We start from the raw sequence: 21,349 nt of genomic DNA, 5'->3' as shown, positions 1-21,349 counted from the left end.
TTCCAGAACAAATGTGATGTCAATGGTCTTAGCCTGTACTAAGCTGAGGGAAGATGCAAGGGCAGTTCTTTCTGTAAATCCTCAGACTCCAACAGGATTCATGGCTAAAAGATGCAATTCCAGCCCATTGTGCCAGAACAGTGCAGTGCACAAGACAGGGCTCTGAAACAGAAGAGGCAATCCATGCAAGATCTGAGCCTTCGCAGCAGCAGCCTGAGCCTTCACAGACTGCAGCCTTGGGAAGGACTTTCTCCCAGACTGTCCTTAAATCATTCATTTACATTATAACTCCTCAAAAGCTAATGACTGTCATTTAAATTGCTGTGCAGTCCCTGCAGGTTGCTACACAAAAATTCTTATCTGGCAGTTTCTGCAGTATTTATTCTAGTGGGGAACATCCTTCTTAGAAATAACATTCTTCATCTGCCTTGTCAGCAGCAGCACTTAGATTTTGTTCATTTGATGGTGGTGACAGATTGGGTCTAGAGCACAGCTACTTTGCCTCAGAAAGAGGGACAAGTTCTTCATCCCATCGGTGGAGAATCTTTAGTCCCTGTCAACCTAAGTCTCAGATGGAGGCAAAGGGTGCAATACCAAGAGCAAAGGAGAGAAGAAATATCATCTTCACTGAGAAAGGAAAGATTTCTTTGTGGCTTCAGTCACATCAACAAGGAAGTTTGTTCTGCATGCAATATTGGTGTTCTCTGTCACACCAACTAAGAAATGATTGTATAATGGAAAAAGTCTTCATTTTCAGAGCTGTAGGTCCAGGATCCTTGTCATGATAGCACTTATTTGTAACTCTTCAGTCTTTTGATTTTTCTAACTTATTCTCCCTTAAAGAAGAAGGAGAAAAAAGCTTCTGCATTTTCAAATGCTCTCAAGCAAAGTCTACAATGGAAAATGTTATGAACTAATTTTAATACATACCTGGCATAAGAGCTGCCTTTTAAAGTTACTGTTGGTGATATTGATTGGTAGCAAATGCTTGGAAAAAGAATAGGGGAGGAAATCAACCTGCATAGAGTGACCTATTCACGGACATATACTTCCCATCTTCTGCCAGTTAGTATTTCTGTTGCTGTATTTAATAGGTATTGGCTGTTCTACTTTCTGTTTCACTGTCTGATCCCTTTTTAACCCATTTTGTCTTCCTGGTGTTCCCAACACTGATAATGAATTTCACAGTTCGATAAAAATTCATGTGACAGTGTCTTTCTGTTTTTAAACTTCCTCTTTTCTACTTTTATTGAGTGGCAATTGTAGGATGCTGTTGAGCCATCTTGGCAGTGTCAACAAAGTCAAATTCTTCCTTACCCTTCTTCCACAAAGGGTAATATGCAAGTAATTTCTCTGTTAGTTATTGCATTTTTTTGCAGATCATACATACTTTTTCTTTTTTTTGATATCTGATAATTTAAAAATGCTAAAGATAATAGCCACTGATGAAAAGGATGGCCTTTCTACTTTCCCTTCAGTTGCTTTCTACTTCCCATGGTGTTCCTCTGTCCCCAGGATGAGTAACCAAAACATTCATCCAAACAAAAAGTGGATGCTTTCCTGCAAGCCTAGATCTGTGAACATGCTCACCACTGGTCATAGAGGTGCCTCTCCTGAATCAAAAGCAGAGGCAGGGGATCAGTGCCTCTGGTTCAGTGGGGATAAAGAGAGGAAGAGTCAGTGTATCGTTACATGCTTTATGAGCCTACTTAATTCCTGTAGCTGCATAGCCAGCCTCAGTGCTGGAAGAAGCAGACCTTCTCTCTGCTGCTTATTCTTATCCTTTTGTCTCCTCATTTGTACTGGCCCAGCTCACTGTGTAGATGTATGGTGGATCAAAATAGGGAAATGGTCAGGATTAAAAATTAACCCTGCAGAAGTGGTTGGTTTTGAGGCAGATCTATTTTCAAGATTTATTGTGTGGCCACAGCAATGCTTGTGCCAGAAGAATGAGGGTGAACAGACAAAAGTACAAAAGTGAGGTGGAAAAAGCAGAACTTTTGTGGTTTTTTGGTTTTTTTTTTGATGGCCCTGCCAGCAAAGGTGACAACCATTTCCTGACACTGAGACCAACTGACTCATTTCACCCTGCATACAGATCTCCAGAGTTACTTGATAATGGGCTGTCAACAGGCAGACAATGTGCTGAGAATGGCGATCCTTCCACCCTTCCCAGGAGAATCCAGATTGGTGTGGGCTTGACTGTGTAAGGAGTGTGCTCACTTTTAAACACGGTTGAGCATTAAATCTCTCTTATGACCTGCTTTGAATCCAGTATTGACATAGCCTGTGAATTCCTTTCTCAACAGTACCTAAAATATTGTGTGTCCCATTCCTCTGTAGGCTGGCTGTATAGTTTTTCATGATTGATTATATTGTAGTTATCCACACTGAATTTCATTGGTAGTTTTACTGCTGAGGTGCTTGTGGCAGCTTCCCAGAGCTGTAAAAAACTGTTTCTTTGTTGTCTCTGTTCTGTTTTTTTAGTGAGCTTTTATTTTGTGAGGGAATTCTTCTCTTTTTGAACAAAGTAGTCTCTTCAAGAGCCTCTTCTGAAAGAATTCAATAAAACCTTATTCAAATTTCACTGCTAGTCACATGACCATTTACTTCTTTGTAGTAGATGGAGGCATGTTTACAGAAAGTATGTTAACTCATCCATTTGTATCAGCATTAGCCAGTGTGTCTAAATAGCTATTTTCCTTAGCATTTACTGGCTTTTTTTACAAAGTACCTTGCTCTATTGTTCCTGCTTCTTTTCCAAAGATTTGCCTTATATCCATACCCTTTCTCAGTTCTCTAACACTCTGTCTGTCTTGACTGATCAGGATAAGTTTTGTATCATGCAAACAAACCAACACAAAAACCACCACCACCACAATTCAAAATAAGTTAATAAGCTAGTGCTCTTCTCTTTTTGAAATATGATATGCTGACTTTTCTCATTTCAAAGCAAATTGTACAATATATTCTGATTTTTCTTTTCTGATCTCTGAGTTCTCTTTGCCCTTTTTTGGAGCAGCCTAAATTTAATTCAGTAAAGAGTAAGGTAGTAAATAAATTACCTTTTTTATACTGGCTTTTTAAGAAGAAACATATTTTTTAAAACTTCACTTAGCTACCACCTTTTCTTTTCACTACAAAGTTGGTACAATCTATGGATATTTAATTTCAACAGGCATCCATGTTACTTTTGTCAATTTATGCCAAGAATTTTGACATCCCAAGGTTTTACTGGATTTTTTCTGCATGAATACCATTTGTGGCATTTGAATTTACCATCTAAGTGTATTTATATTTATTCTAATCCAAGTTCCTTGATGTATAAATATCTAACATATATATTAAAAAGACATTCTAAAAAAGTGACTGCATGTATTTTGCATCATGTGGATGGTTCTGAAAAAAATCCCTAGTCATGACCTCAGGCTTTATAGGACTGATGATTGCCATTTAATACAGGCACAATGACAGGGCAACAATAAAATCCTATTTCCAAATTCCTACAGAAATCTGTTCTCAGGTTCTCTGTACCTTTATGATTGTCTGTACAAGTATTTAAGTCTCTGCCCACTCTTATTTTGCTTATGGTTTGCAAATATCCTTTAATAACATATAATCATTTAAAATATCCAGCTTGGTTTTTATTTGACATTCAAAGTCCAGATTTCTGCGATGCAGCATGATCCATTCTAAGATGCCAAGACCCTTTTTACTTTCAGAAGAATGTCACCTTTGAGTCAGAATAGCCAGAATATTTCTTTTGGGGTGCATTTCAGGTCTGCATTCTGTCCTTAGCAGTATCAGTATCAGCACAAAGGGAGTATGTTAACAGTGATTTCATGTGATGGATGTTCTCTTTCAGTTTTGTAATTAAATATTTAAATACTATCTGGCCCTTATCAAGCAGTTCAAAGGAAACCTGAGTATATTTCTCTCTATACATTTAAGTGGAGGAATCATTTCCTCTTACTGTTTTTTCATCCTGCAGGTATTTTGCAGATACAGTTTTGCTTCATCAGTTTTTTTTCTTTCAGTGCCTTTTAAAAGCTTGCCAAATCATTTTAATATCATCTAATTTCAACTTTCTACTCTTATCTTTGGCTGTGATCTCAGTAGAATACCTATGAATCATTTTGAGCTGTGACAGCCACTGTCCAGTCAGAAGGACTACTCTCATTTTTTATGTCAATGCTTACTGACTGCTAATACCAGTAGCTAGCACTTTTAAGTTTTTCTGTAATAAGATTGCCATCATAATCATATTCTCCTGGTTAATAACATCGTCTTCATTGAGATTGACTGATAGTGTTAAACCACTAAGACTACGTTGAAATAGCTCTTGATTTTATCAGGTCAAATGAGATAGGCCAGAGGAGGCTTTACTGTGGAAATAATGCCATAGAATTCATGCCAACGCCTTGACAATATTGAAAGGAAGTGGAGAGAGCTCCACAAAAGTGCAGTTTTATTAATTTTCCACCACCTTTCTAGTGAAATTGGATCTCAAAACATACTGATGCTCCAAGGATGTTGTGTGTTTTCATATAGTTCCAGGTATTGTTGTTGTGGTTACTGGTTACTGGAAAGCTACTATGAAAACTCTGGGACAAAAACAAAAGCAGGATAAAGTATTACAGAAAGGAATGTAAAAGTAAGCAACCAACCAAAAAAAAGAGCAACTAACAAAACCAAAACTCAACTGAGTTGGCCCAGCTGACTGGGCCATTTTTTATAGTCTGATCATGATTTGATGTATTTGATATAACTAGGGTCTTCCTAAAATGCTCATTATTGTAAGTGAAATTCTGCACTTACAAAATAATATTAAGTTGCAAAACTATACATTGTTTCCATTACAGTGTTTGATTTCTGTAATGAATTTCTACTCAAGTTTAAGAGTAGATAAATAAATCTTCCATTGTTTAAGGCACCTTGCAACTTTTCTTTTTTTCTCATGGGCCTTTTTGCTGGATTTGATAAAATGTATGTCACAAATGTATGCTTGGTGTTTGACTTCTGTGGGACCTGGAATTATATTTGAGTAGCCGAATAATTGTAGGGGTTGTGTACTGTGCTTATTTTGTCTCTTAAACCTGTACTCCAGCAGGACAAGATGCCTATTGTTTCTTTACTTCTGTGTCCTCTTGTAACAGAATGAATATTACTGTAGGTTAGACTTCCTGTGGAAGAACAAGTTCAAAAAAGAGCGGGAGGAGATTGAAACCATGGAGAACCTAAATCGGGTGCTTCTGGAGAATGTGCTTCCAGCCCACGTAGCTGAACACTTCTTGGCAAGAAACCTGAAGAATGAGGTCAGCTGTCTCTGTATATCTTCTACTCTGTAAGAAAGCACTGTACCCTGGAAATACCACTTAATGCTGTTTTGAACAGTAGGTCCTTACAGCAAAAATATAAATTTACAGACACTTTCATTTCCCCTTTCCTTCCTGTAAGGTTTGCTATACAGCACTGAATGCACCATAAAACCCTGAAATAAAAAGCTGAAATTTTCCTAAGTGGCAATGCACTTTGCCTATTGAAGGATGGTAAAAATAGGTGAGGAGGAGGAAGAACAGAATGGCTGAATCAACATGGGTTTAATTTTAAATCATATGCATTCAAATACTTTTTACTCCATGATCAGAGTGGAGTTGCAACCAGGTTCTGAATTTTCTTCTGTTCACTGGAGAGCTTGTTTTTTGGAATGAAAATTAACCTTTTCCCCGAAATAGTGGCTATGTTAATACTGGAAAGATGTTCTGAACACTGAATTACCTGTTTATTCACTGCTGAATGGACCTAATCCAAGCACCAGAAAAGTCACCCAAAAGATCCATCTTTATTTTTCTGGAAATTAGATCTGCTCCTAATATTCCTTTACAGTAATAATAAAGAAAAAAATATATATAAGTCTATTAAGAGAGAGTAACAGCTATAGAGATCTTAAATGTAAGATTTTTGATTACTTGTGCTTGCCAAATAATTGTTTCAAAAAAGACAAAAGAGGGCAGAGGGCAGATTTAGGGATTCATTTTTGATCTTCTGAGCCAAAAAGGACAACATCTTCCTTTTCAATGTGGTTTGCATTAAGCAGTACTTATCAGGACTGCATTTCAATACTTTAGTATTCCCTGCAAATATTCATTTGGTAGCTAACAAAAATTGCTGTGGGGTTCCTTTGAATGCAGTGAAGATTTTGGCTAAAAGCCAAGTTGACTCAGCTCCAGTTCTCAGTTAAGGCATTAAACACAGCAAACCATCAGGAGATTGCTTTCTTGATTATGTGCTACTCCACCTCAGCTTCCCAGCAGAGCAACACCATCTGCTTACCTTTGTATCAGCTACCAGATTTATCTTGTCACCCCTCAAGATTCTTAGGTTGGAATGAGTTTACTTAATAAAGCACAGAAATTGTAAAGGGCTGAGCTCCCCAACTCATGATGTCAGGTGAAGTAAAAATTATTTGACATTATTTTAATGACATCCATTGAAAAAAACCCAAAAAAACGAACTCAAGTTGTTCCTTGTTTTGTTTCTTTCAACAGTTTTCAAAGCAAGGCCCTTTCAAATCTCTGGAAGTATTCAGTATCTGTCATGTCTTTAGATTTGTTTCAATATCAGCAAGGTTCTGTATGTAGATACAGATATTAGGGCAGATTAGACCTTTGTTTTCTCTGTGTGGATACCTAAGTCAACAGATATTGAAATTTGTCCACATTTTCCTTAGCTGCAAACATTCAAGTTAGTATAGTTTTATGTTTGTTCTTTTCTGTTTAAAACAGATTCTGAGATTAAGAAAATGGATGAATATTCTATTTCCAAATACTACTTCCCTTAGTATTTTATGCATGCAGGTGTATATGGAGATAAGGGAAAACAAATGCATCTGAAAAGCAGGCAGGAGAAATGAAAAGGGAGAAAGTGAGTGGATAAAAGCTAACTGGGAAAAAGTGAGTGGATAAATGCTAACAGTTGCACGGTAGTTTCAAATGACCAACAAAGGTCTTTTTTTAACAAGATGTATATATTGACTAATGCTAATACACCAAAAGCAAAGGTCCTTCAGAGTAAATAATAAAGGTTTGTTTGCTTTACCAGAACCTCCGGAGCTGGGTTTCTGCTTTATAGTCTGCATGCTGGATACAAGACAGGTTATTTTCCAATTGAAAGACAGGCTCAAATCTAAAATGAAAAGCAGGAAACAGAGCCAGGATTTAATATATCTGCACCTGGCTTTTGCAGCTTTCTCCTTAATGCTTTTATCCTTCAGATTCCCTATTAGTAAAAAGTGCTTGGGAGATTTTGTGCTGCAAGCTAACTGGCAAGCCCATCACTGAGCAAGAGGAATTGTGGTTTATTAACTACAGGATGGAGCTAGCACTTTACTTAGAGCAAAAATTCTGCCCCAGAGAAGTGACTGCCATACCCTTCCAAGGGATAGAATTGGACTGGTTTGCCTTCCCTATCCCAGGAAAATCTTCAGGCATTGGAGATGAGGGGACAGTAAAAGGAACATACTTGCAGAATTTCAGATGGTATTAAAAAGGAAAAAGAAAAGGATTGAATGCAAAAGACAGGATGGTTTTATTTTTGTTAAATAAGAAAAGCTACTCCTTCCTAGAATAGTATTGCACTTAATTTTCTGACTACACATTTTGGAGAGTACTGTTTCAAGAGAAGAACTCTCAGGAAAATTAAGGCACTCAATTGTAACATCCTTTATTATTATGATCAAAATAAACTGTTGTGGTGTGAAAACTAGATGGGGATGACTCCTTGAAATTCTCTGAAATTTATTGTGATAGTCACAATTACTAGTTATCTGGTTATAAATAGTGCCGGTTGTTGTTGTTCCATGATGCTGCTGTGTTATTGAGCATTCATTAGTGGAGATGGATATTGCCAGTATAAGAGAGGAAGGAGGACAAATGGGTCGCTATACTTGAAATGAAGTTACAGGGAAGATGACCTGAGGAGATAGAAGTAAAGCTGAGTTAACCACGGAATGTAGTCTCTGTACCTTGTTAAGGAAATACCCCATGTGACCATGCAGGAGCCACTCTGGCAGTCACACCTGCACCACTTGAGAAGGGACCGAATTCCCTTCACACTGGGCAGCTCCAGTGAGCCAACAGGTGCCTTGCTTTACTTCCCACACACCACACACACTCACAGTCAGACCAGATTTCCTTATTGGCTTGACCCTTGGGTTTCCCACAGCAGAGTCTCAAAAATCTGGATTTAATCATGGTGCAACAAGAGAATAAAGCTGGAGCTGTGAATCAATGTATTACATCCCTACAGCATACAGTTGTGGTGGAGCTTCCGCAATGCTATGGGTATAAAATCCCTAGAAAATACAGGAGGCACAAAAATCTAGTTATAAAAAAATTATCTCCTCCAGCTGCATGTGTTCCTTCCTGTCCATCATTATTTTCATGTTTGCTCAGAAACTTCCCTCACACCTGTGATGGGATGAAGCAGTCAGCAGTTTTCCCATAGTTCTGTTATTTTCCAGTTGTACATCAGCAGTAAAGATCCACTATGTCTGTGCACATCTGTGTACAGACACACCACATTCTTCCAAAAGGACACACTGACTGTCAAATTGCAAAACCCAAGCTTTGCTAAGTAAAAAGGGAAATAATATCTTATGCTTCTTGAACTCACAGAATAAATCCTTTTCATGTGAGTATTGCAATCCCTTGTTACTCAGATAACAACTTGAAGGTAATTTTACATTAAAGTAGATAGCAGCCTCGTTTATTGCTATGTCTACCTTTGTGTATAGATGTTATTTCTTTTTTAAGTGTTAGTTTAATAAATTTTCTTTCTTTCTATCTTTTTGGGGGGGATGTGAATTTGTCCTGAAAGAAGAGATAGTCTAATGTTCAAGGGCAGTAGAGAGGAAAGTGAAGGGGGTAGTGGGAGGTGGTCATTTTTATCACCAGAATCTTTCTGTGGAGTAGAGATGGTCTTATTTCAGTAGTCACAGAAGATAGTGCAGACTCTGCCATAAGTAAGTTTCAGTTCAGATGAATTCTTTCTTTTTGTCCCAGCTCCTAGTTATGCCAAAGAAATGATAGTTATTTTGTCCTCTTAGGCATATTGTCATTTTAGGTCAGGAACTATCAATCAGGGTCATTTTGCATTATGCATTTGTAGTACATTGAGTTTGAGATTTTGATTCAGTTTTTTAATTAGTACAATAACAAACAGCTAATAATAAATTGGATATTGTTTTACAAAATACATTTTCGGCCATGCAAGCCAGACTAAATTCTCTTCACAAGAAGTCTCAGAGATGGGCCCTATCTAATGAATTAGTGAATATTTTGTTTTCACAAAGTACATGTTCAGGGAGAAAAATAAATCATTACAATATTTTCAGCTTTATATGTTAAGTCTCTTTTATGAACAAGTTTATGCATTGTTTAAAATTATTAAATGCAGCTAAATGCAAAAAACATCCAACCTCCATCTTAAGGCATTCCAACTACTGCAGCACCTCTGGTTTTAGATCCTGGATACTGCATGTTAATAAGGAAAGTTATTTACAGCTGAGTATGATAATTTTTTTTCTTTATACTGTTTTCTTTTGGACAGGATCTGTATCACCAGTCATATGACTGCGTCTGTGTCATGTTTGCCTCTGTCCCGGATTTCAAGGAATTTTACACAGAATCTGATGTAAATAAGGAAGGGTTGGAATGTCTCAGGCTGCTGAATGAGATCATTGCAGACTTTGATGATGTATGTACCTACAACAGTGATTCACATATGGTTTCAGTCTTACTAACTCATGATATGCAACAGTCAGAAAACATACTTGAAGGGGAGAGTGGAAGAGCTGTCAGAAAATACTTACAGGGAGTATTAAAGGATAGATTCCAGGGACTATTAAAGGATAGATATCCCCCATAAATTTATGGGAGAGTTGAGACAGTTTATTGAGACAGTTACATTACATGCCGTGGATTAACCATAGGTTCTAAATATGAATGTCTAAAGTCAGGTATAACCTTTGTGTTATACCTGATCTGATGATTTGATACACAAGTACGTCAAAGGATTGTAAAAGTTGTAATGTTCCATTCTCTGAAGTCAGAAGCAAGTAGAGAGTATGACTACAGATGGATTGGGAAAAGGCATCTATAAAGGCCTCACTAAGAACAGTATTTCTCTATAGGGAAGTTATTAGTGATGAAGATACCAGTAAAAGGTATTAAAATCGTGTCATTACTCAGAGAGCACAGTCTGGATTTGTGGATTTGCAGCTATGGAGGGTATTTTAGCAGCAAACCCATTTGGAGAGCATTGGGTGTTCAATGTTCAAAACAAACTGGGATATATGTACTAAAATCCTTGGATTTTAGTCCTATTGACATGGAATATTCCACTGGCATGGAAAGGGTGCTTACTTTCAGAAAGCTGCCTAAAGCTTAGCTGTTGGCTAGCATGGTGATCCAGTTCCAATATTACAGGAGTGCGATCGACTGACTTTTAAAAGCTGTATGTAAAATAAAATGGAATTTATTCTTGCTACTATAAATTTCATTCCTTTATAGTAAAAAGTTATTTTAGAAGACAGAAATTCCCTCTCCTTGGAGTTCTGTAACCATTGTTTTATCCGTCCTTAAGTCCTTCATCCTGTATATATTTGTGAAGCCATTTGAGGTCCATACAGAAACTGTTCTAAGACTTGCTTCTCTGATTGGTGTTAGACTAACAGGACTGCTGATGTGAATAATGAATGACTGTCCTTGTTTTACAGTTATTGTCAAAGCCAAAGTTCAGTGGAGTTGAAAAGATAAAGACCATTGGAAGCACTTACATGGCAGCAACAGGACTCAGTGCTACACCTAACCAAGAACAGTGTCAGGTACAGGAAAACATGTTCCTGCTTAATAAAAAGCATATTCAAATGAAAGCTAAAATCTTGTTCATTAAGCTGCAGGTTATGTATAATAATGTGGCCTAGTTTTTTTCTTATTAGCATAGATTGTATTGTACTGGACAAGTATATACTTTAGTCTCTGTGAATTTTTCTTCACATTGCAGTTTGAAAATGTCACCTCTGTATTTGCTAAAACAGGCCTTCTACTCTGAATACAGTACAGCATTTCATTCCTATGTGCTGCATCAGGACTGGATTTACAGAGCATACAAAAGATTGCAAGAATTAAAGTTTTCCATTGTGAGCTGGGCGGGATGATTTGCCTTACTAACTATACACTTTTAGAACCCTCAGACTCAGCACTAAGAATATGTTCCTTTTTTTCTAGTTTACTTAATATGGAACTGCAGTCAGTGGAAATCCAGATCAGAGAAGCAATTCATAACTTATTCAAAAACCTTGCTTCTGCCATGATCCTTAGAGTACTATAGGATAGCCACAGAGAGACAGCAATTAAAAATCAACACAGTCTCTGCTAAGGATTAATGTGCTCTTGCCAAACTCATGTTCCTTCTAAACACAGGCAATTACTACGTGAACTGTAGACCCTAAGGATCCTGAGGACAAGGAATTATTTTAAATTAGCTCTGACATTTAATGCGGGGAGGTGAAGAAGATGAAGAAAATGCAGAGCTGCAGACCGAAGATATGAAGACATAGAAAGCTCTCAATCACAACTAAAACTAGTGTATGCAGAGGAAGAAATTTATCACATTAGTTATTTCCACGATCAGGAGATCCACAGTTTAGCATTCCTTTGGTGATTTAGTTCACATTCTCAAAAGAAACCCACCAGAACTCAGCAGCCTTCATTCCAGATTCCCAAAGATGCACAGATCCTGCAGTACCTAGTGAGCCAGGGACTGACTGCTAGACATACTGCTGGGAACCACCCCCAGCTTAAAACAAGCATCCAAGGAAGACTAAGTGTCTAAGGAAGGGGTCTGAATATATCAGCTGAACAGGAAACCATCTGTTTTAGCTAGGAGTGAACTCCAAAGGAAACAGGCTTCATTTATTTAAACAGCTGCTCCAGCAAGCACCACTACTGTCCCACCCTAGGCTGATGCATGCACCCCATGAATCATCTCTGAAGTTGTCATCTGTCCATCTCTTCTGTCCCTTTATCTCAAGAAATAGGAAAGATTCAGTAATTTCTCATAGAGATCAATGAGTCCATGAAATCTTGGAGTCCATAGATATCAATCAGAGAGATCAATGAGTCTTATGAAATCAATCACTTGTCAGGATCCTACCTTGGGCTGTGGGACACCAAAATCAATTTTCTCCTTGGCCTGAAAGGACTCAAAACAGCACTTAAAATAAGGTGGCTTTGTTATGTATGAGGAGAGATTAAGTCTACAGCCTTGATAAGTGGTATAAGCTCTGTACGTAAAAGTGCAGAGTGGGGTTGCCCTCTTCCTCTTGCTTTTTAGTCATTTTCAGGTCTGCTAAATGTTCTCAGATGTACTTGTTTATCTGCAAGATGAGATCAGTGGAAGAATTCTTAAAATTCTTAAAATGAGATATTCTCTGGAGGTATTCTCCAGTGAATTTCACTGGATCTTAAGCATTTTATAAGAGTGCTGAGCTGTGCAAGAGTGAGAGGAAAGAATCTCTGTAGGGTTGTCCACAAGCATTATTTATTATGAAAGGGAACACAATAGAAGCAGACGCTTAAAGAAAATGAATTAACAAATTCTAGGCACACATAGATATTGAGTGCCTGTTGGATTAAACAGCAGCTAATCAGTCACTTGACAATCAAAATGTTGGATTAGGCATGTTTGGATCTATCACCACTAGACTGCCTGGTTGTACACAAGTGAAATGCATCCTGTCTCTCAGCCATTGTTTGATCTAACTGATACTGCACAGGGTACCACCTTCTACATTACTTCTCTGCATCTGCCTGTAGAGGGCATCCCTAAGGGCTTAAGTGTCTTCAAGTGTTCAGTGTATTTTGGTTGTATTCTTACAGCAACCAAGGCTCACAAGAACGATTTTACACTGTTTGTCTTTTGAATTCAGGAACCTGAACGACAGTATATGCACATAGGAACCATGGTGGAGTTTGCATTTGCCTTGGTGGCAAAACTGGATGTCATAAACAAGCATTCATTCAATGACTTCAAGTTACGAGTAGGTAAGTATCACATGATTCTTAGGAGAGCATTGTGGACAAGGGGTAGATTCAGTGCAAAGTACCAGCTGATTAAAGTAGTAATAGAACTGACCAAAAGGGCCATGATAGTAAACAGCACCATCTTTACCTTGTTTAAAAGCAGCCTATGTGGTATTGCCCATCACTCCCTAGAGTGTTTCAAGGCTAGACTTGGAAAAGGGCAGTATTCCTATTTAAAGAATGGTTGAAAAAATCTGTTCACGTGGCTCTGAGTGGTTTTATGGTAACTCTTTAAAAACTATTGCAGAGGTTATAAGTTGTGCATTTTTGGAAGACTACAAATACCAAAAGAATACACAATAAAACTCTAGACTGGGCTTTTCAAAACTATACAAATGTTTTTTCAGAGGACAGGATCTATAAGGAATCAGTGAGGCTGGAGTTTGAAATATTTTACATGTACTAAATTCAAGCAAGCACACAAAGCACTCTTTCCTTTGAACTGTTAGACAAGGGAGAGTATTTGCCTTTGTTATTCAGGTAAGAGCAAAGATGCCTAATTATTTATCTTGGAAAGAGGTATCCCTTATGTTTCAGTTTCTAATTGCTTCTTCTTGTGCATCCTGGTATTTTTAAAAAGAAACAGACAGCTGCAGTAAGCAGTAGAAGAATGATAAAATAAATTAATTCAGAGCTGGTCAAGAACCATATGTTCCCAAATGTTTATTTCCTCATAGCAGTACACAGCAGTTTCACAATGCAATATGTAATGTAGAAAGTGTGAATTGAAAACAGTAAACAAATATTGAAAACCCATAAATTCTGTAAATGTGTCAGAAGTATTTGATTTCCAACAGTTATTCTCCTGTCTTGTCTTTTTCTTGCTGTACCGCTTGCTTTTCCTTTCGGCTGCTCCTCTCAAGTCTATTTCACAGTGCCCCCCACTGGCCAAACTTGCTGTTTTCTGACTTGAAACGAGCTTCTTAAGGCACTCCTTTGCCAGTATGTTTTGTATTCCCTGCAAGAGCTAAAAATGACAAAGCAAACCATAAGTATGCTTCCTTCTCAGAGTGTTACAGAACTTGATGGTTTGGCCATAGCTGACATTGCACATACCAGCAGCTTCAGTACAGATAGAGAGCTGTTGGGTGCTGGGGCTACATCTGCAAACTGCTTAAAGCAGTATGGGTCCTTTCAAGTGGGGACCATGAAGCAAAACAAAATGCTTAACTTTGCATTTTTACTAGATTTTTACTAATCTAGATTACAGAGAACTCAGACTCCTTTGCTTCATGAAATGAAAAAATGTTTTAACTCTAACAAGAAACACAGGTCCCAAAGTGGTATTTGTGCCACCATAATGCAACATAGGCACCACTGAGGTCTTCATTTTCACATCACTTCTTCTCCACTTCCCAACACCTGATGACGAAAGCCTCTGATATCCATACTAATTATAGCCACAGAAACATTTTAACAACTACTTCTGACCTAGTCCCCACTGTAAGGATTGGTATCCAAACTGCCCTTTGTAAAAGCCTCCCTTGGCCAGCATCTAAGTCTGAAATTTTTGCAACTCTTTAGAGGTCTCATCTTTCATAATCTTCTGTGAGTGCCTGAAATGCTAGTGTGGCTTAGGAGGTACACACTGCTCTGATCTTGTCAGATAAGGGAGGGAAGCATCTGGATGACATTTTAGCCATTCCTCCCCTTCTGCAAGTTGAGATGCTTGATTTATTAGACAAGCTCAGATGCTTTTGCAGCAAGTTTTGCACAGGTATTGCTTTCTTTCAGAAGAGAGGCTGGTGTGTTATTTTCCATATAACCTCATAGTTGGAACATTTGTCTGTGTTGTAGGTGACTTAATTTGGTTCCTGGTTTTGGGTGAGGCTAGGCCATGAGCCCAGTCTGTAGGATACTTCAGAATGAGGTATTCTCTGTCATTCCTGCGGAACAGTGTTGCATTTCATAGAATGATTAAATATTGCTTTGGATATGAGAGAAAGAGATAGATAATATCACCCTCTGTTAGAGCATCCCCCTGTAGTGAGAGTACTACTCTTCCAGCAATGTCCCAAAAATATTCATGTGTGTCATGCAAAAAAAGATGGAACACCAGCAGGACTGACATAGAGCAGCACATCCCACAATGGGCTTGGGTGCCCAGAACATATCCCTAAGATATACTGGTAGAAGTTTCCTCAAAGAAGGAGTCATCTGCAGGTGGCTCCTGAGCCCCTGAGGTATTTCTCAAGCTGTCAACACCAGTGGTTCAGGAAGGAGGTAAAAAATAAAAGTCCCTTCCTGTCCATTGTATTTTGTAGGAAACTCCTGCTGCACTGCCCCAGTTTCTGGACCATGGCCACACACATATCTTCAATATTCCCTGCTAACCAGATTGGGCTACCCAGCAGATGACTTTTGTGGATTCCAGTCTTAATTCCCTTGTATTTTCTACAAGTTGCATGTTATGAAGTAGAAAAACCCATCCATGGCTCAGTTGTTAATACAAAGTGTTGCAAGGCAGAAGTCCCTTTGTGCATGGAACCCTGAGCACTTAGAAAAATATATATCTATTATATTTAATAATTCACATGTTCTGTGGGGTTGGTGGTTGGAGAGAGGGACAACACACACACACCTCCAAGCTCCAAGCAACAAATAGCCTCTTTTATTGTTGAGAGCCTCCTTATATTCAAGACTCCCGGATTTAGACAGCTCATTGGTCTTATCCTCCCACAGCCCAACTCCTGACCAGTGAGATGTCCGCAGCCCAGGATGGAACGTGTTAGGTGAAGTTCCCTGTCTATTAACCCAGGGCCCAGTTTACAGAACTGAGCTAGAACAAGCCAGCTTGTACAGTAGCATATATCAGGTTCCATTTGTTATCTTGTAGTGTTTGCATCTTTTCCCAATTTAACTTCCACAGTCACGTTTTCCAGGATTTCCAAGTGGGCTGATAGTGCTGATAGCCTGCGCTGTCATGTTACATAGCAGAAGAGCCAGCTCTGAGATCCCTCTCCATCCTACAATCACACTTTCATTTGACTACGCAGATATATTCCTAATGATGGTTTCTGTCAAGGAACTAAGAGAAGTCAGTGATGATCCATTGAGATAATTTTATAAATCCAAATAACTCACTTGTTCAGGGTTTATTTCTCACTAGGCCTAACTTGGCTTTCCTGCTCATTGGTATGTACAGTTACAATTATAGTACCTTTAATGCTGATTATCAATAGTACTTTGGATTTTACTGCCTGGTTTCTTTCTCTACTAGCAAAGTAAAACTCATTCCCTTTACAGACATAATATAGGTTAGAAACTGACTGCAAGATAAAAAATGCCCAGAGTCTAACGAGGGACTATATTATTCCATCATATTTTTCTACTCTGTGCTTAATAAAATTATTTGAATACATATATTTATCTTGCAGATCTTATGGACAATTCTATGGTCAATCCAGCCTTCAGAGCAAGGCTTCAGATCCCTTCAGCTCATTTGATTTAGTTTATTCCACATTTAAGAAGCAAAGAATACTATAAAAGCAACTTGATTGGGCCATCAACTATTGCATAGGAGAGGCCCTTTTCACTTCAAGTAGAAATTAAAAGAAATTCTTGTATATCTGTTTTCTCAGAAGCTGCTGCTCACCCACAGTGTGGTTCCACGCTACATAATAAAGGCAGCAGCATGTTATTATTAGGGTGCCAGTGGTTGAAAATAGCAAGTTACTCAGAATGGGAGGGAGCTGTAAAACTAAAATTAGATTAACTGACTTTTGACATTATTATAACTAACATTCTCCTGCCATAAATGGTTAATAAAACCATGATATTTGCTGCCATACTCACTATTCAGTGAGGGGCAAATGCTGCTTTCATTGACTTGCTATATGCCAGATGCGCTTTGTGTCCTTGTTTGGTGGATCTTCACAGAATCACAGAATCAGTTAAGTTTGAAAAGAGCTCTGAGATCATTAAGTCTGACGTGTGACTGAACATCCCACTGTCAACTAGACCATGACACCAAAAGCCATATCCAGTCTTTTCTTTAACACCTCTGGGGACAATAATGCCAGCACCTTCCTGTGCAGCCCATTCCAATGTGTAGTCACACTAGAGTGTGAAGCAATTCCTCCTAATGATCACCTAAATCTCCCCTGGCACAGCTTGAGACTGTCATCTTACACTGTCATTGGTTGCCTGGGAGAAGAGACCAACCTACCTACAGCCTCTTTTCAGATAGCTGTAGGAAGCGATAAGGTTTTCCTGAGCCTCCTTTTCTCAAGGCTAAATGACCCCAGCTCCCTCACAGGCTTCTCATAGGACTTGTGCTACAGGGCCTTCCCCAGCTTTGTTGCCTTTCTCTTCATCAGTAATGTTAAGTTCTGATGTTTTCCAGGTATAAACCATGGACCTGTAATAGCTGGAGTAATTGGAGCTCAAAAACCACAATATGATATATGGGGCAATACAGTAAATGTGGCCAGCAGGATGGACAGCACTGGTGTCTTAGATAAAATACAGGTAAGCCTTGATTTTGTGCTAGTGGGCTTTTACCTAAAATGGCAGAATGGCCTAAAGTTTGGTTCACAAACACTTATGTGAGAAACTGGCAACAGCAGCTCTGAAAGGTGATGCTAACCATTACCTTACCATCACTTCATTTACATGTCCTTAGCAGTTGTAGAATGATGGGGAAGCTTGGGTCTACTCAAGTGAAAATAAGCTCCTGAAGATGAGGAAAGTGCTATATGAGAAAGAGTATTGTCCCTAGTTCCATTTATCTACCTACAAGCTCTCTGCTGGCAACCCTGGGTACACCAAACCAGATGTGGTCACGCCAAATTTGATTCTTGATGTAAGTGATTAGAATGGCAACAGACCAGCAACAGACTGCTTGAATACTTAGGTGTTCATACCTTACCTGAGACCCTTAAAGGCCTTATGAGCATTACAACAAACCTCTTAAAGATGAAGAGAACATTATGTTATCTTCACACTCTGGAAGAAGGTTCTGCTCTGCTTTGTTATCAACACTGGCTGTATTACTGTATTGTTGCAGGTTACAGAGGAGACAAACAACGTCCTGCAAACACTGGGGTACATGAGCACCTGCAGAGGAATAATAAATGTAAAAGGAAAAGGAGAATTGAAGACATACTTTGTACATACAGAAATGACAAGATCCCTTTCACAAGGGAATGTGGCATCTTGAAGATGCTTGTATGTGTCATCAGTACCATATTTTCAGGAAAGTATCACGCACTTTTTAACTACATTTTGGCCCTTAACATGCGTGCTATTTTCTGGTATGTGGCACTTATTTTAATATGGCTGCAGAATAGTTCCATGAGCCATCATTTTGCACCTTGATATTTCTATGTTCAAGGACAGTTGTGATGTACGCTGTAGGACTGGAAGATTGTACTGCTACTTGCACTGTTATTCAAAGACAAGAAAAGAAGGGATAGGAATCAAAAGGAGGTAATGCATCCTGAAAGGACTAAAGAGAAGTGTTAGTGACAAATGTGGGGAAAAAAGGCAATAAAGCTAGGGGTGCATACTATTTTCTGATGCATGGTGTTTTCTGGAAAATACAGTCGCTCCCCAATAGCATCCACTAATCTGGTATTAAAGTATACAGTATTGTAAATACGTTTACTCTGTCCACACATGATTTGGATGTGATCACCAGTTGCATCTCATAGCCAGGGACACGTTGGGTGGTTTGCTGGCATTCTTTCTGAAGAGAGAACTATCAATGCTGGAATAGTTTTGTACAAACGTGTCAAATGTTTTGAAGCTATTGTCTTTTGTAAAGTTAATTCATTAAAAGTTTATATGTACTTTGTCTTACTGTTGCTGTCTCTTAGTTTTGCTTCCTTACTTGGCTTCTGTCACTCTAAAGCTGCGTGTTTTCTGCTGCTGCCACTGCTTTTGATTCGGTAGTTAGATGTTGAGGCAGGCTATGGCCAGCTATCTCAACAGCCTTGGTCAATAATATCTGCTAGACTTGCTATTGCCTTTCAGAAACTAAATCACCTCTACTGTCTTCAGTCATTGGTGGCATCCTAGGCACTTTGCAGTCACTACCTAGGTGATACAGAAGACTGATTTCAAATCCATAAACACAAGCAAAGTGGGGGATACTGAAAACAGTAGCAGTGCTGCTACCTAACACCTGGCCCGCAGTGCTTAAACAGTAACAAGGAGAAGCTGTTCAAGAGAAGAAAAAGTTCTGTTTTGCACTTTGACAACCTTTTTTGCCCTTGCATGCCTTTCATTTAACCTTCACAATGCTGGATTTTGTGGGATATTTAAAGTAATAATCTCATTTATCATTTAAAGTAATAATTTTATTTATACTCACTAGGACATGAGTATGAGTAAAATGCTATTTTGTGGATATCAGAGATTATTTTAAATCCCTTTGAATTAAAAAGTATCACATTTGCAGAGTTTCATAGATGAGCCAGGGGAAAGACAGTAAAAGTAGGTAATTTTACTATCTATGCTCCTTTGAAGCACAGATGGTAACAATTAAGTTTTGCATTGTTGTAATCAATTATTTTAGTCATAGCATCCTAACAAGAAAATAATCCTATTTACAAAATAGCATATAATTACAAGATTTTTTCTGAGTGATACCATATAAATATGGAAGTTAACTTATGCACTGTTACCTCTAGCATGTTATTCAAATCAAAAAAGTATTCAGAGTGATCATTCATGAAACATACATATACATTTGTATTCATTGGTATGCTTTCTAAGTTCTCAAAATTGTGGGTCACAAATACATGGCATCAGTCCAGTCTCACTCAATGTGGCACAGTTTACTCACAGCAGCCATCTGCCCACTAGTGAATTGGAATGACAGTAGATTTCAAAGTGCCTAATTTGCTGTAAAACAGACAATCTGAATTTTGATCCCCTTAAGTCTGAAAGCAAAATGTAAGTTATTTCACTTATGTTTGACATAACACACTTAATTTTTCATCCAGTCCTGGAGACTTTTAAACAGTAATTTTCAAGACACATGCTCAGTCTAATAAAATCTCATGAAAAATATTTTTGTTGTCTTTATGATTTCTTCCTTTTAATTAATAAGTTAAGATAAATGTTTTCCAGTGGAATTAGACTTTCCAAATAGCTCACATGGCCACAAACCCAGTGTCCCAGTCATTGGCTAGCTGTCAGTTAGCTAAGTCACATAAGACTTCTCCTAAATCCCTCCTCACCACTTACTATAAATTTGTCCTAGGAGCACTGAAATAAGTTATTGGTCTCCTTCTTAGACTTTGAATGTACTCTGGGCCTTTAAAATCACTGTGGTATTACCACAAGTCAAAGCAATAATTTCTTACTGTGGATTAAAAAAAACCCTTATGTAAAGTTGATTCTATTATATTGTCATATATATGTGCAGCTTTCAGGTATAACCTGTGCATTCATGATTTTGCTTTCATTTGTATTTTTGCTCATCATTAACAAATCTTGTATCTAACTCCATAGCCTTGTTTCTATGATTTTTATAAAAGTTAAACAATATTATTTCTGTAAGCTATGAAATGTTAAAACATCTGAATGTTGGGAGCTGACTAGTCCAATGAAATATAAAGGAAGGTGTATATGTTCCCTCCAAGAGCATGTTGAAAATGCCCATGTTCAAAGTACTCATATTTCACTGGTGTTCTCTCGTTTTGTAATTGCATTTAGATTCTTGCAGCCAAATCCTGCTAAAGAACAAGAAAGCGGGCAAAAGATACACATATCTTTGCCCAGACAAAGAAAGGTGCATACAATCCTCTCTAGCATTCAGTTGCTGAGTATTACTATCTTTCTAGTGCTGAGAAGCTATTTGTATTTAATAAATACCTCTTGTCTTCCAATGCATTTTACATCTACTGTTTATATTGACTTATTTTTCCGCTGTCTAGTTGCATTTAAGAAAAGAACTTTATTTCCTCCTCCTGCAGCAATTTCAGCCTCAGTAACTGGATATAACACTACTCGTGTATCAGCCCATAACCTGAAAAATTTTACGATAATGATGTAAATCAGTATTTGACATTCCACATATTCCACACCACAGTAAAAATCATCAAATTCTACAACTTCCATGTTGGTGACATAATTCACAGCTCCTTAGTGAACACAGAGTGGGACTTCCAAAAGTACAATGCAAATGCATTTCACACTGTGAGCCAGCAGCCAGCAGATCAATGTGAGAGTGATTCACTGTGGTGTGGGAAAAA

General features: G+C 38.1%; 1 protein-coding gene across 1 annotated transcript in view; it reads left to right on the top strand.

Moving 5' to 3' along the window:
- Positions 1 to 20,987, top strand: part of ADCY2 (adenylate cyclase 2) — a 185,105-nt gene extending 164,118 nt beyond the window's left edge. The window contains exons 19-24 of the mRNA XM_031062764.1: positions 5,157 to 5,315; positions 9,610 to 9,756; positions 10,778 to 10,885; positions 12,992 to 13,106; positions 17,491 to 17,615; positions 18,154 to 20,987. Of these exons, the coding sequence (XP_030918624.1) occupies positions 5,157 to 5,315; positions 9,610 to 9,756; positions 10,778 to 10,885; positions 12,992 to 13,106; positions 17,491 to 17,615; positions 18,154 to 18,306 (807 nt within the window). The 3' untranslated portion in view covers positions 18,307 to 20,987. The remainder of the gene's footprint in view (positions 1 to 5,156; positions 5,316 to 9,609; positions 9,757 to 10,777; positions 10,886 to 12,991; positions 13,107 to 17,490; positions 17,616 to 18,153) is intronic.
- The last annotated feature ends 362 nt before the right edge of the window (positions 20,988 to 21,349 follow it).

This window comes from Geospiza fortis, unplaced genomic scaffold (genome assembly GCF_000277835.1).
Source record: "Geospiza fortis unplaced genomic scaffold, GeoFor_1.0 scaffold64, whole genome shotgun sequence".
Lineage (NCBI taxonomy): Eukaryota > Metazoa > Chordata > Aves > Passeriformes > Thraupidae > Geospiza > Geospiza fortis.
This window is presented reverse-complemented; position numbering and strand designations above follow the sequence as displayed.